General features: G+C 42.7%; 1 protein-coding gene across 2 annotated transcripts; it reads left to right on the plus strand.

Annotated features, from left to right (window-relative positions):
- The first annotated feature begins 726 nt into the window (after positions 1–726).
- On the plus strand, positions 727–26,838 carry itga3b (integrin, alpha 3b). Of its 2 annotated transcripts, XM_056365274.1 has the most exons (26): positions 728–1,145; positions 13,234–13,361; positions 14,634–14,716; positions 15,510–15,759; positions 15,964–16,062; positions 16,300–16,504; positions 17,227–17,420; positions 17,870–17,958; positions 18,059–18,195; positions 18,511–18,597; positions 18,685–18,752; positions 18,993–19,129; positions 19,259–19,405; positions 19,532–19,629; positions 19,971–20,139; positions 20,418–20,492; positions 20,590–20,669; positions 20,967–21,044; positions 21,195–21,297; positions 21,636–21,812; positions 23,071–23,205; positions 23,789–23,902; positions 24,096–24,191; positions 24,268–24,393; positions 24,620–24,775; positions 25,167–25,307. In XM_056365274.1, exons 1-25 carry the CDS (start codon positions 970–972, stop codon positions 24,728–24,730), a joined length of 3,162 nt encoding a protein of 1,053 aa, XP_056221249.1. In that variant the 5' UTR covers positions 728–969; the 3' UTR covers positions 24,731–24,775; positions 25,167–25,307. The 2 variants fall into 2 exon arrangements, with proteins under 2 accessions (XP_056221248.1, XP_056221249.1); XM_056365273.1 differs by lacking the exon at positions 24,620–24,775 and having other exon boundaries at positions 727–1,145; positions 25,167–26,838.
- Positions 26,839–26,889: the final 51 nt, after the last annotated feature.

Here is a 26,889-nt window from a genome sequence, read left to right on the forward strand (position 1 = left end):
TTAAATTGTTGTTTAAATTGATGTTGCTAGTAAAAAAAATAGGCCAGTTGAAAGAAAATTAATGTTTGTTTGTTTTTTACATTAAATTTCAGCTTCAAAAAAGTCGGATGTTGTTTACATTGAATAGCCATCAGTACAGAGTTACCCTGCAAACAGTAACTTCATATGGTAGCTTACAACAAGCTTTATGTAACTGTGGCACTGTGCGTGCTCCTGCCAGTGGCATTGTGATGCATTATTTTCAGCATTGTTTTCAATATCGACACCCTCTTAAAATAATGGCCTAAGTCATTTTTTCAGGTTTTTCAGGAAACACAAAAAACTCAACAAAAGAGTCACACTTTTGACATAGGCCATTATACAACCGGGGGTAGAATTGCATGTTCCCCTCAACTGAGGATTCAGGCGATTTTACCAGAGGTGGCCAGCATCATGAGGGGGTGATTTAGGCAAAAAAAACATTTTTGTCAAAACATGACTTAGGCCATTATTTTAGGAAGGTGACAATATATTGTTGACAAAATACGCGCATCAATAATAGTTTTAGTTGTAGTTATTGTGTTGCCTTCCAGTGTAAGTTCAGAGCTTCAACAGGTGGAAAATGTGCGTGTGAGAAACAGGGAGGGAGGGAGAAAGAGAGAGACGATGGTTTCACACGGCTAACCGCAGATCCACGGAGTGAATGCTGAGGCGATGAAGTGCACTTGTTTCAAATGGGTGTGGAGGGCAACGAGGAAGGAAGGGAGAGCGAGGGAGGGCAGCAGGGGGAGGCAGAGGGAGGCAGACACCGACACCTCGGCAGTAACACTCTGAGTGCGAGGGGGCACAGGCGGCTCTCAATGGGGAGGTCTCAGTGAAGCAGCAGTCTACCTGTTGGAGCTCAGTGCGGGAGAGTGCCGTGCCGGACCCACGCTGATCGTGGATCTGCGGGAAGCCCACTGCACTTAGGAGGCAAAAGCAGCCTAAACAATGTCTCCGAGACTGTTACTCTGCGCTGTTTTGGCTGTGTACCAGGGGACGCCAACCTGCACCGGATTTAATGTAGATGAACGGTTTCCTGTGATCAAAGAGGGGAAAACCAAAGGGAGCTTCTTTGGATTCTCAGTCGCTCTGCATCAACAGACGGGGGGCTCCAAAAAATACCTGTAAGTCACCAGCTGCGCATGTCAAAGACAAAAACTCCACTTCTTTTTTAATTCAGAGGTTAAAATAATGTCCGCAGTCAAACCGGCTACGCACCTGCTTTAGACCGGGAGGCGTAACGAAAGAAAAAACAACCATTGTGTCCGCTCACTGAGCTAAAAACCCCGCGATGAAGCCTTTGGAGTGCACAGCCTTTTATGTTGCGTTTTAACACCTATATCTCCCGTTTGTAAATTGCGCTTCACACACTCCTTAAACGCTTCGGAGGGTTTCCTTCGCATCACACACTTTCCTTTTCTCCACGCAAAGTAGTTCCTGAAGTCCACCTGTTATACCGGAGCGGTTCAAATCCGTGCGGATGTATTTAGGCCTGTATACCTCAGAAACAATACAAATCAAAATATGTCAGATAGGTTTTTCTGCAGCCTTTTGTGTTTCTGTCGTAACAGAGGAGGAATCGCTGTAATTTGCCCGTCGGAGGTTGTTACCTGGGTCATTATGAATAAAGTTAGTAGGCTACGTCGTGCATTTCCGATAAGACGTCAAACAGACGTCAAACTGAGTGTTTCAGTTTTACGCGAATCTCTCTCTCTCTTGTTTTGACATTTCTGTCGTTCATCTTCCATTCAATCATTGCAGCAATCTTTCCCCCAACCTTGACTGACTCCTCTTGTTAAAAATGCATACATGGCTGAATGAGATACGTCATAATTCCCATTACACACCTCTTTGAACTGGACTGTATAGCTGCGGGTGCAACAGCTGCATCAGGTGAACTGTGCAGCAGCTTGGGGCTTGTCTGGGCTGTAGCTTCTAAAGTGACTCAATGCTATTATGCCATGGGAAAATTAAGTATTAATACTGTGCATTTAGGAGTTCAGTGAACATATCCAGCCAGTGTGGAAGGAATGCACAGAAAGTCCTGACATAGCCTGCTCTACTTTCATTCCTCCTATCCTCAGGCTATTACATTCACCTGAGACACAAGTGAGCTTGTGTTTCGCAGTAAAGGTGTTCATTGGCCTGTAACACTCCTAGGTTGTTATTACCAATGACATGAATGCTCGTGTGGATTTAACAGTGTTTGGGAGGATTTACATAAAAGTAAATGCTTTTGTTTTTTTTTAAGGACTAGTTCATGTTCGAGGACAAGAATGTGTGCATCTTTCCTGTCTATAATGAAAGCTCCTCAAACTGTATCATTGTTTAGGGTAGGATTTCCCTCAGCCAATTACCGCCGAACCCCCCCCCCCCCCCCCCCCCCCCCCCCCCCCCATCCTTCCGCATCCATGATCACACAGCATGTTCATAACTTGCTGTTATCTGTGTCCTCGTTCTGCTTTGAAGAATATTGCAGGAAGAAAATTGCAAACAGGGGCCCACTTCCTCTGTCTTGTCACCCCAGTGAAGTGAATCTGCGTGTACGGCTTATCTGCCTACTCTGTGAACGGGTGGATTGATGTGCAGTACAGAGATTTTCCCCAGTTAATAGAACTGATAGCAGTGTCCATCTGACACAAGATCAATGTGCCATCATGGCCCTGTCCCCAGAGGGAGGGAGTCACTGTCCACAGACTGCAACCCAAGAAGGGGAGCACATGGCTGTGGTAATGAGACTCTAAGGCCTATAGGGAAAAACAGTCTGTAAAAAGCCTCATTGGTCAGCTGCAGTTCTGTTTTATAAGGATATATATTTGACACTAACTCCCCATGAACCTGCCCTGCCGCTGGCTGTAGGTTCCTATTTAGTGTACAGTTGTTAAACGTTCCCCTTCAGTGTGGTTGTGAACCTCTCCCACTTATTCTGAATTTCATGAGAAAAAAAATGTTTCTTGTGAAATGTGTCAAGTGTAGTATGTGTTTTTCCTTCGGCAGTGCCTCCTGTTTCACCTGTGTCCTCTCTATCAGCCTGAGCTTGTAATCTGTGGAGACACCAATGCTCACTAAAGACAGTCTTTCCGTACTCAGACCTAGCTGAGCGAGTACTCTGTGATACTGTTAAGGCATATACAGTAACAACGTCCTGATGGTGTGTCCCATGTTTGGACTGGTTTTACAGTCCTGTCCGTTTCCTCTGTGTCGTCTGGCTTCTTTTGTGGCCCCAGATTTGTCTCACTGCACCTCAGAGCTGTTTCTCACAGGTTTTCTCATTACTGGTGCGAGCTGGAGTGTGAATATTTAAAAAATGCAAGACCTTGGCATATAAACCAGTCGTGACATGATGAACATGTACATGTTTCCAAGAGGCCGTCCTTTTGTGCGTGCATTAGTCAGACAGAGTCTAAGATAAAAGTCAAGGCAGGAGGTTTCCACTCCCAGTTGTGCAATTAAGTGAGTGCAATAAAATTTTTTCTTAACCTCTTAAGATGCAGGCTATTATCCAATTAGTCTGAATCTAGCAGTGTGTCTTGGCTCGGCTGAAGCAATTTAAGAAATTTATTTTGAACTGGGGGGGCAGTTGTATATGGCTAATTAGTATACCAACTTGGTTGTGGGAGGGCCGCTCCTGAAGAATCTAGAAGCTACCTGAGGCCAATTTGTACAGGGTATTCACCTCTCCACTCCCATTCTCTTTGAATCACCCATTTAAGGTCTCCAAGAGGTTTTTTTTTCCTGAGAGGGCTTTTTTGTTCTCTGTTGTAGCAGGGAGGAGGGACTGGGCAGTCAGCTGGCCACCTATTGGCTCTTCCAGTCCCCTGACCCCATGGTATGCCTGGAATGTATTACCGCTCTCTGCAAAGTCACAACCTGGCAGGTTTCAGGTTGAGACAAGACAGGAGTGAGAATGATGACTCTGAGGACTGTTGAGGAACACGTATAATCTTACCAAAACTCTCAGATTTAACCTCATTCTGTTCCCTCTGCGGAAGACAAAAACCCTTTGTTTTATAGATGGGAACCTCTGCGACCTGAGTAAAAGAATTTAATTCCTCTGACTGATGAATACTTAATCAGAGTTGAAGTGCTTTTGCTTTTCCAGCTCATCTCTGTCTGACTGCTGTGGCCTGAGGCCATGAAAGTCAGCCATTTAATTTGACGGGGCCTTCGCGTTTCTGCTGTGACGTGCAGATTAGACCGGTCGAATTGCTGGAAGGTTTATAGTCACGAACAGTCTGATGTTCAGTTTGAATATGCACAGGCGCAGGCTCTGCTTTTTCTTTACAGTGATGGAATTAAGTATCTGATTTGCAAAGTGAACAATAATGCAACAGATGAGGATGGTGTGCTGCAGAGAACCTGCATAGTCATCTTCTAGTATTAAACTTTGACTTTCATCATGTTAAAGACAGGGATTAGTGCCCTGGAACGACACCAAGGTGAAGCTCCATCCAAAACATTTGCTCCCTTAACTTTGTAGAGAACAGCTTCAATTCATGTCAGTTCCAATGTTTTCCAGTGGCTGTGGGTTTGCACAGCAGGAAGAAGTATGAATGTGTGTATACCCTGGTATTTTTGCTGTATTGTGTGCTGGGCTGTGAACTCTGAAAAGTCGTTCAGCGGTACTGTGAACTTTAAATATCTGATGCAGTGTAGACACTGAATGAGGACTCCCAGCACTGATACTCAAAAGTAGATTTTGGGAGTATAACTTCAAATGAATGACCTAATGCATTATATGACATTGCATTCTGTAGTGCAGGCTGATGTAAATGATGCAGGTGGGTATGTCCAACTTGGCCATGATCCAACATTCCTTGTCATGTGAATACTAGTGGGCTTTGTCTGTGAAGTAGCACTATCAGAGCACTAGTGTCGGGCCACAGTGAAACATTTTCAGATAAGAGTCCCGTGTTGTCCATTGGACCCTCATACATGTGTTACATGAAAGCCAGCTGTGGTTGTTGTTACTGACGTGTCTGTGGGAAAAGTTACAGTTTTTTCTACATTGTCCTGCTATTGCATATGCACTGAATTTAGTTTTAGATCTGTTGAAGATGTATTGCAGCTAACTATATTTTATTAAAACATAATACTCCTTTTACTATGTTAATGTGTAGTAAACAGCATGAAATATTGTATATCTCATACTTATTACTTATTACTGGTCACATGACAAAAATAATGATAGTATGAATATGTTGGATTTGTTTGATTTGAAAGGATTAAACTGAAAGAGCAGAGATTCAAGTATATTAAGCAATACAATAATATTTAGCTGGTAGGTCAATCAGTCAGTTTGGCTTTAATGTTATTGTTTTTATTGTCGGGTACTTTTTCACTCACAGAGGGTTTATACCGTGAGTTGTAATTCATCAATGATTAAAGCGATTAAAGAAAGGATGGCTTATTAGCAAGAGAGAAAGCCATAACCAACCTGCCAGTCGGCCCAAAATCCATCAGTTACATCTTATAAATCCTTTATAAACGTGTATCCCAGCAGTAAAAACTATGAAATAAAAAAACTGTCTGACAGGCAGAAACTCCAGAGGCTGTTGTGAACAAAGAGGTTTGTTGGGAGTTATTAAAGGTTTCAGGCCAAGCCACTGCAGCAGCACCAGACCTCACTAAAGTTACATGCAAGTTTGTCCACGGTGACTGGCCCTAATCTTTAAGCTGTTTATTGCCTGTATCCAATCAGTTGGTAATGGCATGAGTTGCATTTTGTGTAGCGGCAGAATGAATGACAGCTTCTAATAACGTGTTGAAATGGATCCCAGCGGGACCCCGGGCCTCCTGCTAATCTCCACAGAGGAGATTCTCTACGGTGGGGCTTTCACTGGAAGTACCTGCAGTGAAGACTGTTTCTATCCTAACAAAACTGTAAGAGATCCCTTTTTTCTCTCCCCTGGTTGTACAAATGCCCCCAAACGGCATGTAAAAGAAGCTGGCGTAGCTGGCCTCTGGGCTAATGAGGGTTACCTGTAGCTAGAAAAACGACATGCTTCAATTCTTTTCTCTCTTGATCCCATTTATCACCATCAAGGGGAAATGGTGAAGTATTGGTTTACACTTGTTCATGTGAATGTGGAAGTCAGTGTTTGTCTGTCCTTAGCAATACAAATCCTGCTGAAAATGGTTTTTAAAATGTCCTCTGACTCTTTTCTACACAGTTTGCTAATAAAAGTAGAATCTGGGGAGATTTTCCAGGCAGGTGAAAACAAGCAAAAACAGATGTTTCATACCCGCTCTGCTTTTATATAACCATGCAGGCACGCTAACAGTGCTGCAGTTGGCTCTGTTACAGCTGTGAGGTAGTCCACCTGTAACCCCCCTCCCTCCCCCCCTCCTCACCCTTAATGTACAGCAGGGTCAAATGTTAATGGGAACACTGTTACTGATACTGTGAGTCTCTGGTGTTTTCTTCTATAGCTGCATGGTGTGAGTTTGAAGCATGGATGTGTGCTGGTGTGGCGTCCAGCTGTGTGTGTGTGTCTGTGTGTGTGTGTGTGTGTGTGTGTGTGTGTGTGTGTGTGTGTGTGTGTGTGTGTGTGTTTCTGTGCATACATTTGTGTGTATTTCTCCCTGTCAGCTCGGTGTGTGTGGGGGGGGTGGGAGCCAGTCTGACATCATTCATCCAGCGACAGCAGACACTGGGTGGGCTTAGTAAGCGGACCATCCTACAGACATGAGCCAACATGGCATTGTCCTTGTCAGGTTTTACTCGTTGCTAATGAAAAGTGAGTTAGCTTATTATCAGGGGATGACCTGCCATGTTTAATTTGTCACACTGGGTTTAAATGAGTTTGCTCTCTTGTTACTGTTTCACTCAGGGCAGATGGTGGGCTTCAAACAGGATGTTTGCCCAGCTGAGATACTCTGGTAGACCTGCCTTCATGTGTGTCTATCTAGAACATAGGGGGACAGTAATATTTCATTTTATTTAACACTACCCAGTTGCTCTGTGCCGTTTCCTCTTTAGATCAGCAGTAATGCATGCACTGCATTTCATATCAGTCATATGTTTTTCCCTTAGGACTAAATTACAATTTATCAGATTGATGTCAGCATTTCATTCCCTCTTTTTATAATTTCTATGCATAGTCTGCTTCGCTGTTTAAAATCTCTTGCGTCACCATCAACAGCGACGGTATGAAAAGTCATACCAGGCTGAACTGAAGGGCAAGGACTTTTAGAAACAAAAGAAGAGATTGACTGTGATGGGCTGCTGTTCGTGAGATTACATTTTAACCACAACCGCCCTCAGTGGTGCGTATATGATTGTGCAGGTGTGCCCACAAATCACCACCAACTTCTTTTCACTTTGTGCATGTTTGCTCTGTTAGTTTACGCCCTCTGACAGTTATACTGAAGGATTTGTCTTAATAGAACAGGTATAGTGCGGGTTTATTCCCCTTTGGTGCGATGTAAAGCCTTAATGTAGATCATGCTGTATGCGGATGGTGGTGAGGATTACATTTTTGTGGTTGGATGCTGTTGTTTGGGATGTGTGATAGTTTCATGTTATTGTTTATTGACTTTCATTTGAATCATATTGTGGTGGTAAGATCTTATTCTACAAATAAATATTGTCCAAAATTCATCATTTGGAAGCTTTAAGCTTTAATTGTAGTTGCATAACAGTGGAACAGAGATTAGTTGGATTATTTGATGTTAATTTGCATATTTGTCTTGATATATAAATATCCTTATTGATATCTCAGTGATTATATACATATATATTGTTACACAGTACGTGAAAGCCCAGAGAAGCACAGGTGCTGTGAGGGCACGTCTGGGTGACCAACACTGTTCTACTTGCAGCAGGTCGATACCGTCCGGTCGCTGTTTGTCCAGAGACGACTCATCCGTGAGCCATGTTCTGTACAGGCACACACTGGAGTTAGTGTGTTAACAGCAAGGCGTGCTCACTGTGAATAGCCTGATAGAAATGTTCGTTCTCCCCACCCCACCTACTGCTTTGTGAGAGTGTTTCCTGGAATTACAAAGAACTGGATTTATCAGAGTGCTGCTGTAGTACAATGAAAACACACCAGGAGCAGAGCAGTTACAGGCAGAAACTCACACACACACACACACACACACACACACACACACACACACGTTCATCATACGACTTTACGTGTTCTTACCGTCAGCGCAGTAATTGTGGACCACACTGTAACACACCATGTCTATATAAACCTCGTCCTCTCATCCTTCAGTAAAGTCATTACACCGTCACTGGAGCATAAAGAGATCGCAGCCCTGGTCTCCTCTTGTTCTCATGCTTAATTCAATCTTCAAATTGAGTCACTCCATTCAATATTATCTCCATTTATTTGCTTAGTGGGTCTAAGTGGCAATGTTTCCCCGGAATCAAAATGAGTTGCCTTTAGTGCAATAGCTTTATACCATTCTTAAAAATACTGAGGATACAGTGTAGGTGAGTGCGTCTGTATATCTGTGTGTGAAATGGATTAAGGATTAAGGGTGAGGATTAATACTGTTTGTGTGTCTGTTCCTTACCTGTATTTGCTGCAATGAGAGGAAAACCACTTTTATCCTTATTCTGCTTGTTTATTCCACTTATATTCTTCAACAACAACAACATCTAATTACACAGAAAATAACCAATACCAGTAAGATATAGTAATGGCTAAGGTCTATTTCTCACAAATATTTGTCACCCAAACTGCTTGTATATACAGTATAAAGGACTTCCCCTTTTTCAGTTCTGTGTGCTCTCATTTAGAGGCCAGCGTGGGCTTCATCTGTATGTTATCAAACTGTGAACACGCACTCGAGTGCCTGAATCAAATCTTTCACAAGCAGCAACAACGTTTGGCAAAATGACAAACCGTCTCGTGTGCAGAGAGTTCATGCATTGCCAGAAAAAAAACCATACAACAGTTAAAACTTCCGTCTCCCATTCACATCACTGAAACTCCTCAGAACTGTCCATCCCCATCCTTATACAACAACACCTCGTTACCAGGGGCAACATCCGCGTGTGTCTACTTGTTTCCAGTGGGTCTGACAAAAGCAGCCTGAAGCATCACATTTTTAATTGCACAGGAGGTAGACCTGGGGCTGCCCTACATGATGCATCAGAGCAGAGTCGTGACTGGATCAGATAACTGTGTTCGTTGAGTTGTTAAGAATCCACATCCTGAGGATGTGGCTCGATTTACCATATCATCACCCGCAGTATTTGTCTACTGCTCCATACTGTATTATACGGAGAGTGACACCGGTAGAAAGATAGAAAAAATTGTAACTAATTTAACATAGAGTAATCTGAGTAACTGTGACTTCTTACATCATGTGTTGTATATATTGCATATTTTTCCCAGAGGTAAAGGAGTGGCCTTTCTGACAGTAAAACACAGGCCCTGAGGTTAGATTCTGTTTCTTTTTCTCTGCCCTGGGGGCCACAGCCGCACCCTGTGACAAACAGGTTGCCCTAAACTGTATCTGGACGGATGATCAATCTCGTGTGTACGGCTAACTTACTCAAACACACTCACAGCTACATACTGCAGTATGTATACAAGTACATAAATGCACACTTGGAGCGAAGGTTGAAGCGTTAAGTTCTCGCTTTTGCTCTTAATCTTACTCCAATTTCCCTCTTCCATCTCGGCCTCTTTGTCCCCCACTCACTTTCCCTTTCATGAATATTTACACAGGGAAGAGCCAGCAGGGTGAGAGGTTGTGTGCCAGTTACGTGTCATCATGATCGTGTTCAGACTGGATCCAGATGAAGATGAATGAGATTGCGCTATGGTCTTCTGCAAACGTGACTGACTGGCCCTGCTTATTGTCTCTTCTTGTTGTCTTACAAAAAGCCCATGAGATGGAGGAGAAAATGTCATACAAAAGGTTTTTAGTTATCTTTCATTTAGTTTGGTTATTCAGAAATAGTCAGGTAGGAGGTGAGAGGATGAGAATCTACCTGACAAGGCGCGATCACCCTTTTTTGCCCCTCTTCCCTTGCCACTCACTCCCTTTTTAATACCCCCTCCCGCTCCTCTCCTGTGTTCTGCCCTCAGTCGGCGCTGATTAAGATGACTAGCTGAGCTCACCTCTGCTTAAACACCGCTGATACGCAGCAGTTCACCTAACTCCCTTCTTCAGAGAGGAATGCAGCCACGCTCACCTTGGCTGGGTGTGTTTGCCACAGTAAATGTTTGGTTTAGCCAGCCGTTCGGATCACTTCATAGGCAGAGGGGGCGAATTTCAACATGTCCTCAGAGGAGGAATGCAGCAGCCCCTCTTCCCTCCCATTCCCTTCCCTTCCCTTCCCTGGGCCTTTGACAGCATGTTTATGAGGAGGTGATGAGCAGGGAGGTACATAGGAGGAGAGCACACATTGTTGCGTTTGGAACAGGACAGGAAATTAGATGTGCTGTCATGGCTGAGTCAACTGTTTGTCACTCAGGTTTTGGTCGTTTTGACGCATGGGTCGAGACAGAAATCCTTTCAAATCCAAACCGAAGAACCCGAGGCCAAAAATCTGAAAAACAGTTTGTTTTTTTCCTGATTCCAACTGACCACAGCGAAATGAAGGACAGGCTAGTGATAGTGTTTGATCTAGCTGGCTATGTTTTGCATATTTAAAGAATGGTATTCTGTTATTATGGCAGCAAAGAGACTTTATGTCAGCTGTTTCCCCTGCCTTTAAACTGACTGGCCGCTGCCTACACTTTCATATTTAGCGTACAGACATGAGAACTGTATCAATCGTCTCATCTAACTCTCCGCAAAGATGTATTTACCAAAGTAATCGAACTATTCCTTCGGTTGAAATGTTTCCTTTAAAACTGTAACACCAGCTTTACTCTGGCTGAAAATGCCACAGCTCAGTTGTAAAGCTGTGTGTCCACTGTATGTCAATCCTGGTGGCATCAATCTGAAGTGTTGAATTTCCACAACAAACACAGGTGGCCCCACGTGGTTCTGCTGAGACAGTAAGACGACGATGAGTATGTTTATGAGGTCGATCCTTTTGTCCTTTTGCTACATAAAAACACTTCCTGAAGCCAAGGCCAAGCCTTCCCGAAGCATGTGTGATTAGCACTGGACTTTGGGCCCGAATTCCTCTTAATTTCTTTTCAGTGTGAGCAAAGTTCACACTAACTGATCTCTAAGTGTTTTGTAAGAGTTTTGCTTTTCCTCTGGTTTGACCCTGTTCTTTCCTGCTCTCTCTTGCGCTGCTTGGTTTTCTCCCACAAGACTGGCTAACCTTGTAAGTTGGTGTTTGGAGACACTCTGTGCTGCTTACAGCTGAGAAACACATTGGGTGGCCATGACTTCTGATTTAATGTGTATGGAAGTAGAAGAAAGGCAAGTCATGTAAGCTGAAAACACACACCTACCCGCTCATGTGCTTATAGTACACTCACACTATAGATTACAGAGTAGGCCTCCACACACTCGCAGTGGGACTCCGTGGCCCTGATTCTCTACATATCTACCGGTCCTACTAACGTCTACAAACCTCTGTGGAATCTCAGATGCTGTCTACATTACTGAATGATTACCTGAACCGAGGCCACTTCCTCCCAGTCTAGCTGAAAACCGCTGGCCCACGGAGGCCATCTTGGCTCTTTCTGGTTGTCATCACTCTTGCAAGATAATTGATTCATTGCTTATAATGCACATCTGGTAGCTGAAAGAAGGGATAATTGTACCTGTTTCAAATGACGCAGGCGTAGCGTGGGGATGTCTGTTTTTCATGCATCAGTTGGAAATATTCAATGTAAAGTTTAGGGATATTATATTGTAGTCAGAGGACGCAATGTCGTCGTTTTCATGTAATTCTGGTCCAGATTATTTTTCATCCTGGGTGTAACGAGACTAGATGAAGGTAAAATTTATGCCACTACTGATGAACTAGGATTAGAAATGTTATCATCACCCATATGGTTAAGTTTCAAATCAGTAATGAGGTGTTCAATCTAAGATTAGCAGCAGGAAACCAACTCACAAGGTGGTTTTCAATGCAAAACCAAACTCCCTCAGTCTGTTCATGTGCAAGTGACGCATCAAAGAGAAAATATATTTGTCTGGGCTCTTGAGATGTTTTCATGATGAGTAGCAGGCAGTGGTGGAGCGGTGGAGACTGGTACACCACCTCATCAGGATGAAAATTCACCTCATAACTTGAGGATAACATCTGAGCACGAGTAGCTCACCATGAACAAGATTTTACAAAATCTATGCAACATTTTTCATGTTCCTCGGAGTCCTTCCGTCATGACTCAACTCAGAAACAAATAATCCATCTTCAAGTTGGAACAATTCAGGCTTGACTCATGATTTTGATTTGAAGGCACAATGACCGTACTGTTGAGGTGTCTTTTAAGTCTGCACCCATTATCTGTATTTATTCTTGCTTATCAAGGTAGCTACCCCGCAGTTGCAGTTAATATACTCACAAGCTTGACTAACACCTTGACTCACCAATTTGCACTTTTCATTATCCACCACTGCCAGTATCATGTTGGAATTCATCCAGAAAGGTCTGAGGGTTTTCTGAAATTTTGAATGTGCTCAACGCAAACCACTACACTACTGTCTGCTTTCGCTTCCCGCATAGTGCAGCAGGCCACGTCTCACACACTGAAAACAAGACTGTCTGCACCTTCCGCCTACAAAGTGGAGCTAATAAATCTCATGCTGACAGTAAATAGTGTTGTCCCAGCACAGGGCCTTGCAGAGGGGGTAATCCCTCTACTTCAAAGTTCTTGTGGTGTGTTAAAAGGTGCTGATGTAGGGAGTGTCTGGGTGAGTGGACAAAAAGATCAGGTCCATCACCAAGAAGCTAGTGTGTGTGTCTGTCTTTGTGTGTGTGGTGCCCAGACTTGTTACGGGTCATTCTCTGACTGCTCCGCTCTTCCCACGTCATGTGTACTGTGTGTTTAATACACTCATTAACTTAGGTGTCACCGTTAAAAATGTCCTCTAGTTAAATGATGGATTAAAAAAAAAAGGTTGTGCATATTGAATGTACTAGAATATGAACCTGCAGGATTCTGTTGCTGTGTTTAGACTAGCAGGATTATCTGGGAGATCGTCTAGTTTTTTTATGTTGGTGATACTGTCTCTGCGCTGTGTTGTCTAACACCATGGCACAACCCTGATATGATCTAGCGGTAATAATCTTTATCTGTCTCTCCCTCTCTTTCTGTCTGTCTGTGTGTTCAGGCTTCTTGCAGGGGCACCCAAGGAGAAAGCCCAATCTCTACAAAATGTCAATGAGACAGGTGCTGTGTACTCCTGTCCCCTTACCACACTCTCCAATGACTGCACCAGGATGGACTTGGTCAGCACAAGTAAGCATGGCGCAGAAATCTCAGATGTGATTAGCTGTTTTGGTATTTAACAGAAGAAGAGTTTCTCTGTACAGGTTCACAGTAAAGCTTCAGTATAGCTGACTGCATTCTGCACCTTAGCAGAATCCAAGATGAGGGAGAGTGTGAGAGGAGCATTGATGTAAAAAAAAATAATAATACGGCCACGCTAGCAGCTTTGTGAGGCTGCCTTCAAACACAGTGGTGCTTTGAGCCAAACGCTAACATTAGCATGCTGACATACTAAAGTTCAGTAGGTTAGTAGGTAGCCTATAAAATTTACATTGTTCACAATTGCAGTGTAGCGTGTTAGAGTGCTAACACTTGCTAATTTGCATTAGTTTTGTAGGTATTTGTTGTTGTTGTATGACCTGTATGAAAAGATGGTTGTGCTAAAGGATCAACGCAGTTATTCCAGTTTGAAATATGTCCACTTCCATTGCCTGCTTAATATTTCAAACTTAATGCCATTGGTTTTTAACGCAGGCTTTTGTTAGAACTTTGTTGCAAGTTAACTGAGGACATATTATGGGGTATTTTTCTCTGACTTACGAAAGGTTCCTTTAAAGCCACAAAAGGTATTTATACAGCTGTATTCACACTCTGAGGTGTATTCCCCATGACAAGGAAACTGACCTATGTGTGGAAATCTGTTTCCCTTTGGCAAATACAGGTACTGTTGAGTTCCCTTTTAGTAAATTATAACCTACCATGAAAATCAGTTAACTTCCTCTTTATTCACTGAGAACAGAGCTCGTGTGTCTATCTCAGAGTCTGATCCCCGGCGTGTTCCGTAGCATTCAGGATCATTTTCTGCACCTACACGACGAGCTCCAGGATATAAAACTCTGAAAAGCGCATCCTTTCTTAATTGAAGGTTATTAACTGATAGACTTACCGCTGTTCTACCTTAAGGTGAATACGGCGAGCCGGAGGCTAAAAGTAAGAACCATAATAAAAGGATTCCTCGTCTCTTTTAATGTTGAGCTTGGAGTGACGGGCGCTGCAGTCACAGAACATTTTTGAGGTTAATATCTGTCAGGGCAGGAGCCAGGCGGATCTGTTAAGGTTGGTTTTCCTGTGACTGTGATCCCCATAATCATGATGATTTTTTACATTTTACTATTCTCTAAATAAAAGACAAAACATTTCAGTAATCTGGATGTTCAACTGTATTTTTTTCTCTGTAGTTCCATGTTGATAGTTACCTTTTAAACCCTGTACATGACCCTGACCCTTATGACACATCTACAGCAAGTCCTTCTGAGATGGTGGAGGGCATGTGGCTGGGCGTGACAGTGGCCAGTCAGAGGGACCAGCCGGGGGGACGTGTGCTGGTGAGATGACATCCTGTTTTACTCCATTAGTCAGTGTCACAGGTGATGTACTGTGTACAGTATACAGCTACACTCACTGCAGCATCGACGGGATGCAGGGTGGAAATAAGACTCTTTTGTATTTAATTATCTTGTGTCAAAGATGAGCGGCATACAGCTCATCACACACACACACACTCACACACACTCACACAGGCACACACACACACACCCACAAGACATAACAAATACAGGTAGGAAATGCCATGCCAAGTCATGTTCGTGATCATGAGTAAGAGGTTATGTTTTTCCTGAGGGATTCTTTTGTTCCTTTTCATATGAATTGTTGACGCTGATGTTTCTTTTGATGTTTTTAATTATTAATATACACATACTGTACATTTTGGGGAATTAACCATTAGAATATGATACTTATTTAATTTCCAGTACTGCCAGAAGGACTTTATCGTCAAGAATGTTTTTCATCCTCCTCTTTATTGTTTCATTTTCGTTAGATGTTTTTGCTTTTGTTAGTACAGCACAGACTACAGTTAAATTAAGTTATTTATTTTGTATTATATAGCAGCGTGATGCTAACATCATACACTGTTTCAGCTGCTTTCTGTTTTCTTTCTTTAATTTTGTTATCGTAGAAGTGATAATTGCTGTCCTAAGTATGAGGGAATTACTTGGGGTTTTGATTTAATTTAATAGCCATTTAATTTAAATTTTTTTCTGTCTTAGCCACATTGTAACTTAGAACGACTGTGCAGTCCATAGCATCCTAGAATACACCCTCTTCTCTGGTGTCCAGGCATGTGGGCATCGATATGTGAAGATCATCCAAGGCGGCACAGAGGAGCAGCGGCGGATGATAGGGAAGTGCTATGTAAGGAGTAACGATCTGACCTACGACCCAAACGATGACTGGCAGACTTACAGTTACGAGGTCTGCAACCCTAGCTTTGACTTGGAGCTCGAGGGCATGTGCAACATGGGCATCTCAGGCGGCATGACAGACACTGATGTCTACATCGGCGCCACAGGCAGCTACGTGTGGCAAGGTGGGCACTGAGGAGTTAACGCTGAAAGGAGGGTTTTTGTTACTTAACATTGAAATAATGGGCAGGTTTCACAGACAGGGATTAAACGCATCCAAGAATAGCTAGTGTTAGTCTAACTCTGGGATTATTCTCTGTCTGGGAAACCTGTCCATTGTGCGTGAAGCAGATTTTAACATTGTTTTCTGATTCTGCTTTGTTATAAAGGAAATGTTCATGTAACATGGAGAGATCCGGATCCACTGAACGCTTGGGACTCGATAGGCAAAGACTTTGGCCAGCTGAAAAAGCGATACAGTTATATGGGTGAATATTACAGTCATTGTGTTTTTGCATCATATTAATTATAAGATCACTGGGGAACAGGATGAAAACCTCGCTGTCAGTATGAATAACAAGAGAATAAAAACAAAAGAAAAGCAAAGATGGTTTTTATTAGAGAATGTTTCACATTTTATCATGATATTGGAAAAGAGGCCTGTATTACCTTTACAAAGGTCAGATGACAGTTTAACAGTGAATCTCTAACGCTCTTTACCACAGGTTACTCAGTTCTCGAAGAGAAGAAGCTGCTGACCCATGACGACTACACAGTAGTGACAGGGTCTCCCAGGGATGAGTCCAAGGGCTCAGTGGTGTTTGGGACAAAGAATGACAAGGGCATTGAATCGGTGCTCACCATCCGGGGGGAACAAGTGGGCTCGTACTTTGGGAGCAGCCTGGCTGTCACCGACCTCAACAATGACGAGTGCGTTTCTACACAGCGGATATTTGTGATTGTGGAAAATTGATCAGTAAAACCTGGTTCTGTTTTAGCCTTCTCTTTTTTTATATAGTACATTTAAAATATAAGAGCATTATTTCTTGTGTGGACCTCATACTACACATGCTTGGAATCCACTATGTCTAAGTACGAGAGGAATCACAAATTGGAAGTCATTTTAATTAAAATCTAAACACTATCCTACAATAATAGGAAAGATAATTGCATCAAGCTGCAGTGCAGAGGACCAAAGCATATTGCAGATGGCATCCCATTAATTTAGAATCAAACTGTCTTCCATCAGATGCCGAACTTCAAACACAAGCTGCTCAAGAGTCTAAATTGACAGTTGGAAAAGAAGAAAAGCACGAGTGTTATGTGTGGATGCTTTAATAGATTGACTGTAACTGTATCTTGATCTTTTGAGCTGCCTCATGGTTGAATACTCCATAGCTCTGATAAGCCCTGTTATGCAGAGAATGCATGATGATGATGTTTGCATGAGCCGCGGTGAGAGAAGAAAACCCGTCCTTTCAACAGCTCAGATAAGGTGTTCATCATGACATCATGGTGAAATCATGTGCCTCCTTTAATGCAGGAGTTAAACCAGTTTAAATTTGTTACATACCAAACCCCGCTGGATCTATGGGATTTTAAGGAATACAATGTTTTGTAACGTTTTGGATGTTTTCCTTTGCCTGTTACAGCTGGAATGACCTGATTGTGGGAGCCCCGTTTTACTTTGACCGTATGAACGATCATGGTGGAGCAGTGTATATCTTCATGAATGAGAATGGATCTTTCCAGAAGAACGCCACCGTGGTACTGAAGGGTCCGTCGGCTTCTGGATTTGGGTTTGCAGTGGCTGCCATTGGTGATATCAACCAAGATGGATTCCAAGGTATGACTGTGGGTTCATTGATAGAAGTCGCTACAAAATGATGTAGTCTATGAAATGGTAATGTAGGGACTTCTTTTGTTTATGATGTGTTTCCATTGCTTTGTCTACACCCTGTATGTACTGAACTAAAAGGTGGTGCATTCACTGCCCTGCTCAGGAAAGGAGTGCAGCTGTTGTAGAGAGGAAGCATTGGGTTCGGACTTTGCATGATTGTTTTTTTTTATACAATGTTGCGACACATTTATCTCAGCAAAGAAACTAATGGACCTTGTTGCATTTCAGACGGTTGAAAAGCTGTACAAAACTGCCTTGGCTAGCAATTAACTCATCATTAGGTGGCGCAATGCTGCCACCTAGAGGGTTGATATATTCCATATACTGATTTGTTTACAGCAGCTTGTCTTCGCACATTTCCTTGAGATATTTCACTCCATTGTCACTGTCTGCAGACTTTGCAGTGGGAGCTCCTTTCCACGACTCAGGAAAGGTCTACATATGGATGGGAAGTAAACAGGGAGTCTCAGAGAGGCCCAGTCAGGTAACATCTGACTTTACGCCATGAATGTTCTTCAGACATAATCTGAATGGGCCCACAGTTATTGTATTGATCTCTCATGTGTCATTGTTGCCCTCTTTAGGTGATTGAGGGTAAGACAGTGGGCAACAACGGATTCCATACCTTCGGCTACTCCATCAATGGAGGGATGGACATGGATGACAACACTTACCCTGACATCTTAATTGGTTCTCTGGACGACCGCATTGCCCTGCTCAGGTAGAAATAAGAAAAAACATGTAATTATTGTGTGTAAAAAGGGGAACATTTTTATTTTGTTAAAGATTAGTAAATGTCTAATATATCAAGAAAGTCCTGTGAGCTATGGTGTTGTAAAATCCTTTGATAAGCCTTTGGTCAAGCAGAAAATGGTATTAAGTCAAAAGAAAAGATCAGTTTTTGAAAAGATAACATTCAAGTTTTCACCTGGTAAAAGTTCAAATACAGATTTGTATTTAGTACACAGATATGTGTACTTTCTTCATATGATGATGATGATGATGATGATGATATAACTAGTATAACTGTTTGCAGAGCTCGACCAGTCATCCACTTAACAAAGGACTTCGTAGTTATGCCTAAAATCGTGGACCCTAATCAGTGTCCTGGAGATACGCCATGGTGAGATACAGTCTCAGATCATCTCTTTCTGAAACTGGCTCATTCACTTTCTTCTCATGGTTGTTAACGTCTCTTTGTGTTTTACAGCATTACAGTGACTCTGTGTATGTCTTTCACTCTGAGCAATGGAAACAAAGACTTCAAGAAAAATATCAGTAAGCAGGCCTCCTTTTCTTAAACGACTTGTAATGTGTAAATGAATAAATTGCATAAATAAAGGCTGCAACTTTGAATCAATATCTATATCTATAGTTAAAATGTGTGGAGACACTGGGCCGCTGGCCGCTCACAGATCCTGATGTAAATTCTCTATGTTACATGAAACTGCTTTATTATCAGGTTAGCACCTGCTGCAGCGTTGTTTAATGTACTGTGTGTGTTTGCACTTTGTAAAGCGCTGAATTACACAGTGAAGGCGGACATGGAGAGGAGAAGTCCACGAGTTCGTTTCGAGAAGGGTGACACCTATAATGGCCTCCTTAGCCTGCCGTCTTCCAAACGCACATGTCACACTCTAAAGCTGTTTGTTATGGTAAGGTTTCTACAAATACAAAAAAAAGAAATGTGTTAATTGCTGTGTACGTTCATGCGTTTGTACATTTTTTCACTGAAAAGCTGCTGTTGCCAAAGTCTAGTGTTAAATTCTTGGGTGAATTTACAGGAGCCTGTGAGGGACAAACTGGAACCCGTGGTCTTTTCCCTCAACATGTCCTTACATGAACCAAAACCAAAATCCAGACGCTCCTTCCAGAACCTGGACTTCTTCCCAGTCCTGAGCCAGGAGCAGAAACTCACCCAAAGAACTGAGGTATGGTGTGGCGCATACGCCTCATTCATATACCACATTTTTAATAACTTACACAATGAAGCACATGTATATGTGATAGTCCCTCTGTAAGGTGTGATATAATCATTTTTGTTCAATTTCCTGCAGATTAACTTTCAGAAGGAGTGTGGCTCAGACAACAAATGCAGCAGTAACCTGAAGCTGAGAGCCCAGTTTGTTGACAGCAATAAAAAGCCGTACCCCAGGTGAGATGAAAATCTGAAAACAGCGCCTTCATTAACTGTAAATGGGAAAAGGGTTTATTCATTTTCTTGCCAAGAGTTAGACAAAAAGTTACGACGATACGATATGAAGCTACTGCCAGCAGCCGGTTAGCATTAGCTTAGCATAAAGAATAGAGAGAGGGATGTAACACATTATATCTCATTTGTTTACCATACAATTACCTTTGGACAGAGTCAGGCTAGCTGTTCTGCCTGTTTTCAGAGTTTATGCTAAGCTAAATGCATGTGAACGTAGTAACTGATCAAAAACAATAATTGAAAATAATTATAATAATTAAATAATACATGTTCTGTGTATCCAGGCAGGGCAAATTCCAGGTACTTCAGTTCAACAGCAATATGAGGACAGTGAGTTTGATGGTGAAGGTGACTAACATCCCTTCCGCGGGGAAGGTGGCTGAGGACGCCCATCAAGCCATGCTCAACATCACCATCCCTGAGGCACTGAGTTACTCTGGTTTCAGGCCAACGGTACGTCCACTGGAGGGCAGCAGATGACTGAGAAATGTCCATTTAATAGCTAGTCTCTCTTGCCAGATCTTAAATCCTTTTATTGAAAGCACAGAATTACACAATTACATTGTTCATTTTGTTTATCATAAAGATACAAAATAAGTTTACTTCAATTTCCACAAGAGCAGTAAACACCACACTGCTTTCTCCTTCTTGCACATGCATCCCCACTTTCCTAAACAGCTGAATCTCATAACTCACTGTTCACTGTGTCTATATGCTGACTGTGTGTTTAGGACCGTGATATACAATGCACTTTGGAAAACACAGTGATTTGTGAGCTGGGGAATCCGCTTAAAGCCAACGAGAACGTGAGTGTTAACAGCCGTCTTTTAAAGAGTTTGACTTTTTTTCTCCTCTGCCCAGGTTGGTTTGTGATTCTCCTCATTTCGTTGCTTTCATTGTCAGGTGTCACTTTCCATCATCTTTGAGACATCAGGGATTAATCTTTACACACAAGAGATCGAGTCCCAGCTGCTTCTGTCCACGTAAGCGCTTGAGATTGTTTATACTGTATCTACGGTTAAAGGGTCCATAAATTGTACCAGTTCATTTTTAAAGTGATACTGAACTTTAGAGGCTAGTTTTTATTGACGTCTGTTCAAATTTGGGTCTCAGTTTTGATTCTGCAGTAGAGCATTTTGTAGCTGTTCCTAATAGTTTTTTTTTTTACTTTTCAACTTTTGTTAGTACAAAATGTAAAGTTGCATTTTAATTGTCAGGGGTAATGTTATTGTGGACATACATTCTGGTGTGCAGTGCTATAATAACGTTTGTTCGTTTAGTGTTAGTGAACAGTTTGACCTGAAGCCGGTGCCTGTGGGCCTGCTGATCGAAAATACCATCCTCCCCTCCTTTTCCATGTGAGTCCCATTATCTAATAACCCGTGACGTGGTGTATATACAGTAAAGAGCACACAAATGCCACAGACACCGCGGAACTGAATGTCACATCACATTATCTTCCACAGCCGCACAGTGTACATTCATTTCTCGCTCTCACCCTTGTACAGAGAAAACGCCTTGGTGCAAACAAACTTCGGTGGGACAGTGATGGGCGAGTCAGCCATGGTAAACACCAGTGACGTGGGCAGTCTGGTGGAGTTCACCTTCAATGTGAGTCACCTTCACCACGCAGGCTATATTAGACCTCCACGACTGTATATTGCATTTACAGTATGTGTGCTGCTCACCCACATTTCCCTCATCCCCACCCAGTCTTTGGAGCCAACGCTTTTATTCTTCAGAAGTTTAATATTGCGTGGGGAAAGGATTGTTATGTGAGCCATGGTTTGTGGTGTAAGCATGACCATGGGGTGGATACTATTTAGGAGTCACAAAGTTACAGTGCAGCTTTGACTTTTATTTTACACCATATTGTTATTTCACACTATCGGTTTGATTTCAGCTGAAGTTCCTTTTTCTGTGCTGCTGACCGTCTGACTCTCCACCAGGTGAACATGAGAGGTCAGCCCCTGGGAGACTTGGGCACCCTGGCTGTGGAGTTTGAGTGGCCCTTTGAGGTAGCCAACGGCAAGTGGCTGTTGTACCTGACGAAGGTCGTCGTTGTGGGGGAATCAGACACGGAATGTAGACCTCCTGAACCAGTCATCAACATGCTTAACCTGACTGTAAGGCTCTGTTTTAAGCTTTGGTTTAGACCCTCAATATGCACTTTTCTTCATGTGTCACTCCACTTACAGTGTGCAGATTGAAACTGAGGCAAGGGCGTAGGTTTTTTCTCAACGCTGGTAGAGACACAACGAGTTCACTCAAATATTAGTAGTGACAATTATGTCCTCCCAAAATATAATATTCAAACCTATGCCCATGAACTGAGGTAACCTGTGAACCCAAAATAAGTGCTTAAAGATGCAGATTATAATGCACAAATCAGTTTCAGTGATTCAGCTGGAAAACCACATGAAAAAGTGACTGGGTTGATATTCAGCCTGGGACCTTTGATGCGTGTCCCGTTTTTCTTGCAATCTTTCCTATCTCTGTTCTCTGTTCTTCCATACTTTACAGCGTCCTGAAAGCGCCCACACCCCTGAAATACGCACATCCCAAAAATGTCCCATTTCTGAAAAAGCCACAAACTTGGTTGCAAATAAACAGAGGTAGAGGCTCTAATGAAAGGCCTTGGACAAAGAACAACAGTGAGAGTGTACAGCTAGCAGCTCTGTGAGGTTGCACTAAAGCACAATGGTGCTTTGAAGTAGTTGCTAACGTCAGCATGGTAACAAGCTCACAATGACACAGCAGGTAAAATTTTTTAGCATGTTAGCGCAGTAGCTTCAGCTAATTAATGCTCAGCACACCGTACAGCAGAGTCTGAGGGGAATATCAGATGTTCCCATCTCTAGAGCAAAGCAGCACGGCTAAAAACAGCGTGACAGTGTTGATTTCTCAGGTACCTTTGGGAAATGTAATAGAGCAGTTGAGGAATTTCTCTGAAGTGCACTGACACTAAGCAAAAACTGACTGTACTCAACTGACGCTGAGTGTATTGTGCTGTGTACAGACTTGTGACATATGTTGTAACTGAGTGAAGTGAAGCAGTCTGAGCAGTTGGAGTAAAACGTCAGTGTTAGAAAAGTGGTGTGAAAATGGTCTGAGAGCCAAACCACAGCTGTTCAGAAATACATTTTGGAAAAAACATCTGTGTCGCCACATTGAAACCTCACAGAGCCCCAAATAGAAAATCATAATGCGTGTGGCCTACATATAGACGGTGAAAATGACAATGCTATTCTAAGAAGAATTTGGTAATGTCTTTATCAAAACCAGTAATTACTACTAACCCTGTGATGTAATGTCTCCGTCTCCTCTGTTTCCTCCATTCATCTTCCCCCCTCTCTCTCCCTCTCTCTCCCTCTCGCCTTTCAGTTGTCAGAGCGCGGGCTGAGGCGTACTAAACGGCAGATCGTGGGGGATGATGCTCTTGATTCGACCCCGTCACAAATCATTGAGCCACAGGCGGCCATCACACTGGTCACTCACCGAAGAGACAGCTACCTGTTGGTAAGAAAAGGATCTGCCTGAGCGCTCTCGTCAGCAGCTTTCACGCGTCATTGGAAGTTAATACATTTGATCATCAGGGTTAGACCTCTCCCCTTCAGCAGACACACAGAACGACACATCAGACACTACAATATCCATATAAGTCCCAAGTACATTATGAACAGTGATGTTACGTTATTGTATACTGAGCGTAATCACGATAAATAAATAAGAACTTGTTGCAATTTTACAACTGAATGGTACAGTAAATAATAAGGAAACATGCAGATAAATTTAAATTTTTTGATTATTGGATGGTAATCCGTCCAATATTTGTTGAGACATGTTGTCTCAATACCACCAGCAATGGCCGACTTTCACTCCACATGTCCTATAGTATAGTATAGTCTCCCCTGAACTCCTATAACAGTAGAACTGGCTTTTACCGTCAGTGCTCCTAGGCTGTAGAAGTTACAGTATCAAGGATTTACTGCACTGAATACTGCTTATTCAGCTTCTGTACAACCTAAAAAGAGAAAATCAGCAAAAGCAAAATACTGTAGTTGTCCACGTTTGTTCAGTTGGTGTTCATCGTGTTTTGAAGGAATGCTCCAAGGGGACAGCGAGATGCGTGAAGTTTCGCTGCCCACTGCTCAACATGACGGATTCAGCCAAGATTTATGTCCGGTCCCGTTTGTGGAACAGTACAATGCTCGAGGTTTGTTCACCAGCTGCAGCCACACACACACACACACACACACACACACACACACACACACACACACACACACAAAAACTGGGCAGAGACCTTGTAATTCAATAGTATTTTCCAAGGTTGCAACCTTTACTTCTATGTGAAAATGTTCTGATGTTGTGTGTGTGTGTGTGTGTGTGTGCGTGTGTTCCTGCAGGACTACAGCAATGCTGAAGTTATGGTCAAAGGTGAAGCCACACTGAAGCTCATTACAGATAAACCAACCATCAGGATGGACAGTCAGACCACCACGGTGGGTAAATGGTGATGAGAATGATTACGATGATGAAAGCGATGACTTTACCTGACTGTCTCCACCTTTCTTGTAGTTCAAAGTAGAAATAAAACCAGTGGAGGGAGTGGAGACGCCCTATGAGCTCCCGCTGTGGATCATCATCTCAGCAGCAGTAGCTGGAATTGTACTACTAGGAATCATTATTCTTATACTATGGAAGGTAAGAACACAAATCATCGCTCTTGTACACAGACATGTCGTGAATCTGCAGACACAGACTTTCTCCGAATCTCTCCATATGTACAAACATCCTGTTTGGGTTATAAGATAGCTGCTGACGCATTCAACTCACGTCTACAAACTCCATATCAAGCCATTAGTCTAACCTTTGACCTACCCCTCCCTCCACATGCACCCTCCTCCTCCTCCTCTTCCTCCGTCCCCAGTGTGGCTTCTTCCAGAGGGCCAGCAGGAGAGAGATGTATGAGGCCAAAGCCCAGAAGGCTGAGATGAAGATCCAGCCCTCTGAGACAGAGAGGCTGACTGAGGACTACTGAGGCCCCCATGGGTCCCCAGACAGCACACACCAGTGGGGCTTATGGGTAAAAACACCCCTTCCAATGGATTTTCTATGGACTCTTTTAGTGACAGCACTAAGCTTGGGGTGTCACTCAACTTACCGCTTCACTTTCTGTCTCTTCACTTTACATTAGCTTCTTGTAGTTACTGTAACTAACATTTATTCTGTTTCCCTTTCAGGCTAATACTGTTTATGGCGCTGCTGATCGCTTTCTATCACTTTTGTTTTCACTACTTTATCCATCTTTTTCATCTTACTCAGTAGGATATTGTGGCTTTCTCTGTTACCTAACCTGATTTTCCTCAGCCTCTGAATCCTAAAATCTTCTTCTCAACCTGTCAACTGTCCCAGCTCCTCTGCCACTTCAGTGCATCCTGTTTAATGTCACCTCCCTCTCTCCCTTTTCCCTCCAGCTTGGATTCTTTAAGCGAGCCATCTACTACCGGATAATGCCAAAGCACCAGGGGGTGAAAATTCGCAAGGCTGAGCGCTATCAGTTCAATCTGGGATTTCAGCCTGAGGAGCCACAGAAAAAGTATTGGATCACCAGCTGGACAGAGATGCAGCATTACTACTACTGAGGCCTTTACCTTGAACCCTGAACCACTCACCGTCACACTGGCACGGGACAAACAAGGAGCACTGGGTTCGGTCGAGCCGCATGGACTTTGCAGTGCATGGACCAACTGTGGATAAAGCATTCAATTTGAAACTTCTTTATCTTTTAGTGTTTTTCATCAACTCTTTCAGTGCAATATACTGAACTTTTTTTTTTTGTTTCAGAGATTGTAATTTGTTAAGTATTTTTGAAGAATGCAGTGTTGTACATTGGAATTGGGGTTGCATTCAAGAGTAATTTGTAAAATTGTTTTTGATTACGTTGCAGGTTTTTACTCAGTGTTGCATGTATTCTCTCATTTCTTTCCATTTTGTTCTTTCTGAATCCTCTAAGCAAATCTACTGGTCATTCGTCATGTTTTATTGCCACCATGTCTGTGTCTCCTCTCTAATCAGAAGAATGAGTCCATTGATTTTCTCTGTGATTGTATATGCCCTTCCTGCTCTGTCTCCAGGCATCACTTTGTGGTCAGCTGGTGTAGGTTATGTAAAGGTTTAAAAACCTACATCTGTCGTTTTTGGAGGTCATTTTCCAACTGCACTTAAAATATGTTGACCAGAATCCGCTCTGTGGCGAGTGAAGATGTGTCTTTATGTGATGTGCATGTCGGTGCGTGGTTGTGGCTCTCGTATGCAGAACCTGACTTTGTGATTTTCAAGCTATGTAGAAATATTACATCCCTGACAAAATACAGACAAGTACAGAGAAAAAAGTGGCTCTCACTGGTGAATGAAATATTTTAACTGCCTACATTAAATTCCATGGCAAGAGTCGCCTGAGCAACCCTGCAACAAGTTGAAAAGCAATAGGTTCTTGTTTGTATGTAGAATTACCCAGCATTTGATGATGATGATCATGGGAGCACACTTGATTATTATTTATTACACTGTCCTGTGTTATTACAGTAAAGAACCTGTCTGAATATCGTTAATTATATCGCATACAGGGAGTCACCACACTGGATTAAAGAATACATGGTACTGTATCTGTCTGGAGGCTTGTTGGTATCGTAAACTCCAGCATAGATAGTTATGTCGTATATTGTACATAGTGACAAGTTATGTTGAATTGACTATTTGAATGAATGCATATGTCATTGGCCTTTTTTGTTTCACTGACCCTAAGCTTTGTATTTTTGTACGAGACAGTAAGCTGACACTTGGATTGTTTCCACGCCATTGTGGCCAACCTGCAGCACTGAAGATGTAGTGGATCAGGAGAAGACAGTCGCCGAGCGGTCTTTGATGGGACTAAGTGTTGTGTTAGCACTCTAGTTTGTGCTACCTGAGAGCCCACAGCTACTCTTGTGACTTGTGACTGTGGCCTTTGCAGAGGCTCCATTGACTCTGAGTAAATAAGGGAGGGCTGAAACCAATGCACAAACTCTGTTCTCTGTGGTGGTGTTGTTGTTTTCTGTTTTGTTTTTTACTGTGCAGTTTCAAGTAATTAAATTGTTTTTAACAGCCTTTGGGGTTCAATTACTACCAGGAGACATTCTGTGTTTGCTACCATGTCTT

Source organism: Seriola aureovittata, chromosome 21 (assembly GCF_021018895.1).
Source record: "Seriola aureovittata isolate HTS-2021-v1 ecotype China chromosome 21, ASM2101889v1, whole genome shotgun sequence".
NCBI classification, from domain to species: domain Eukaryota; kingdom Metazoa; phylum Chordata; class Actinopteri; order Carangiformes; family Carangidae; genus Seriola; species Seriola aureovittata.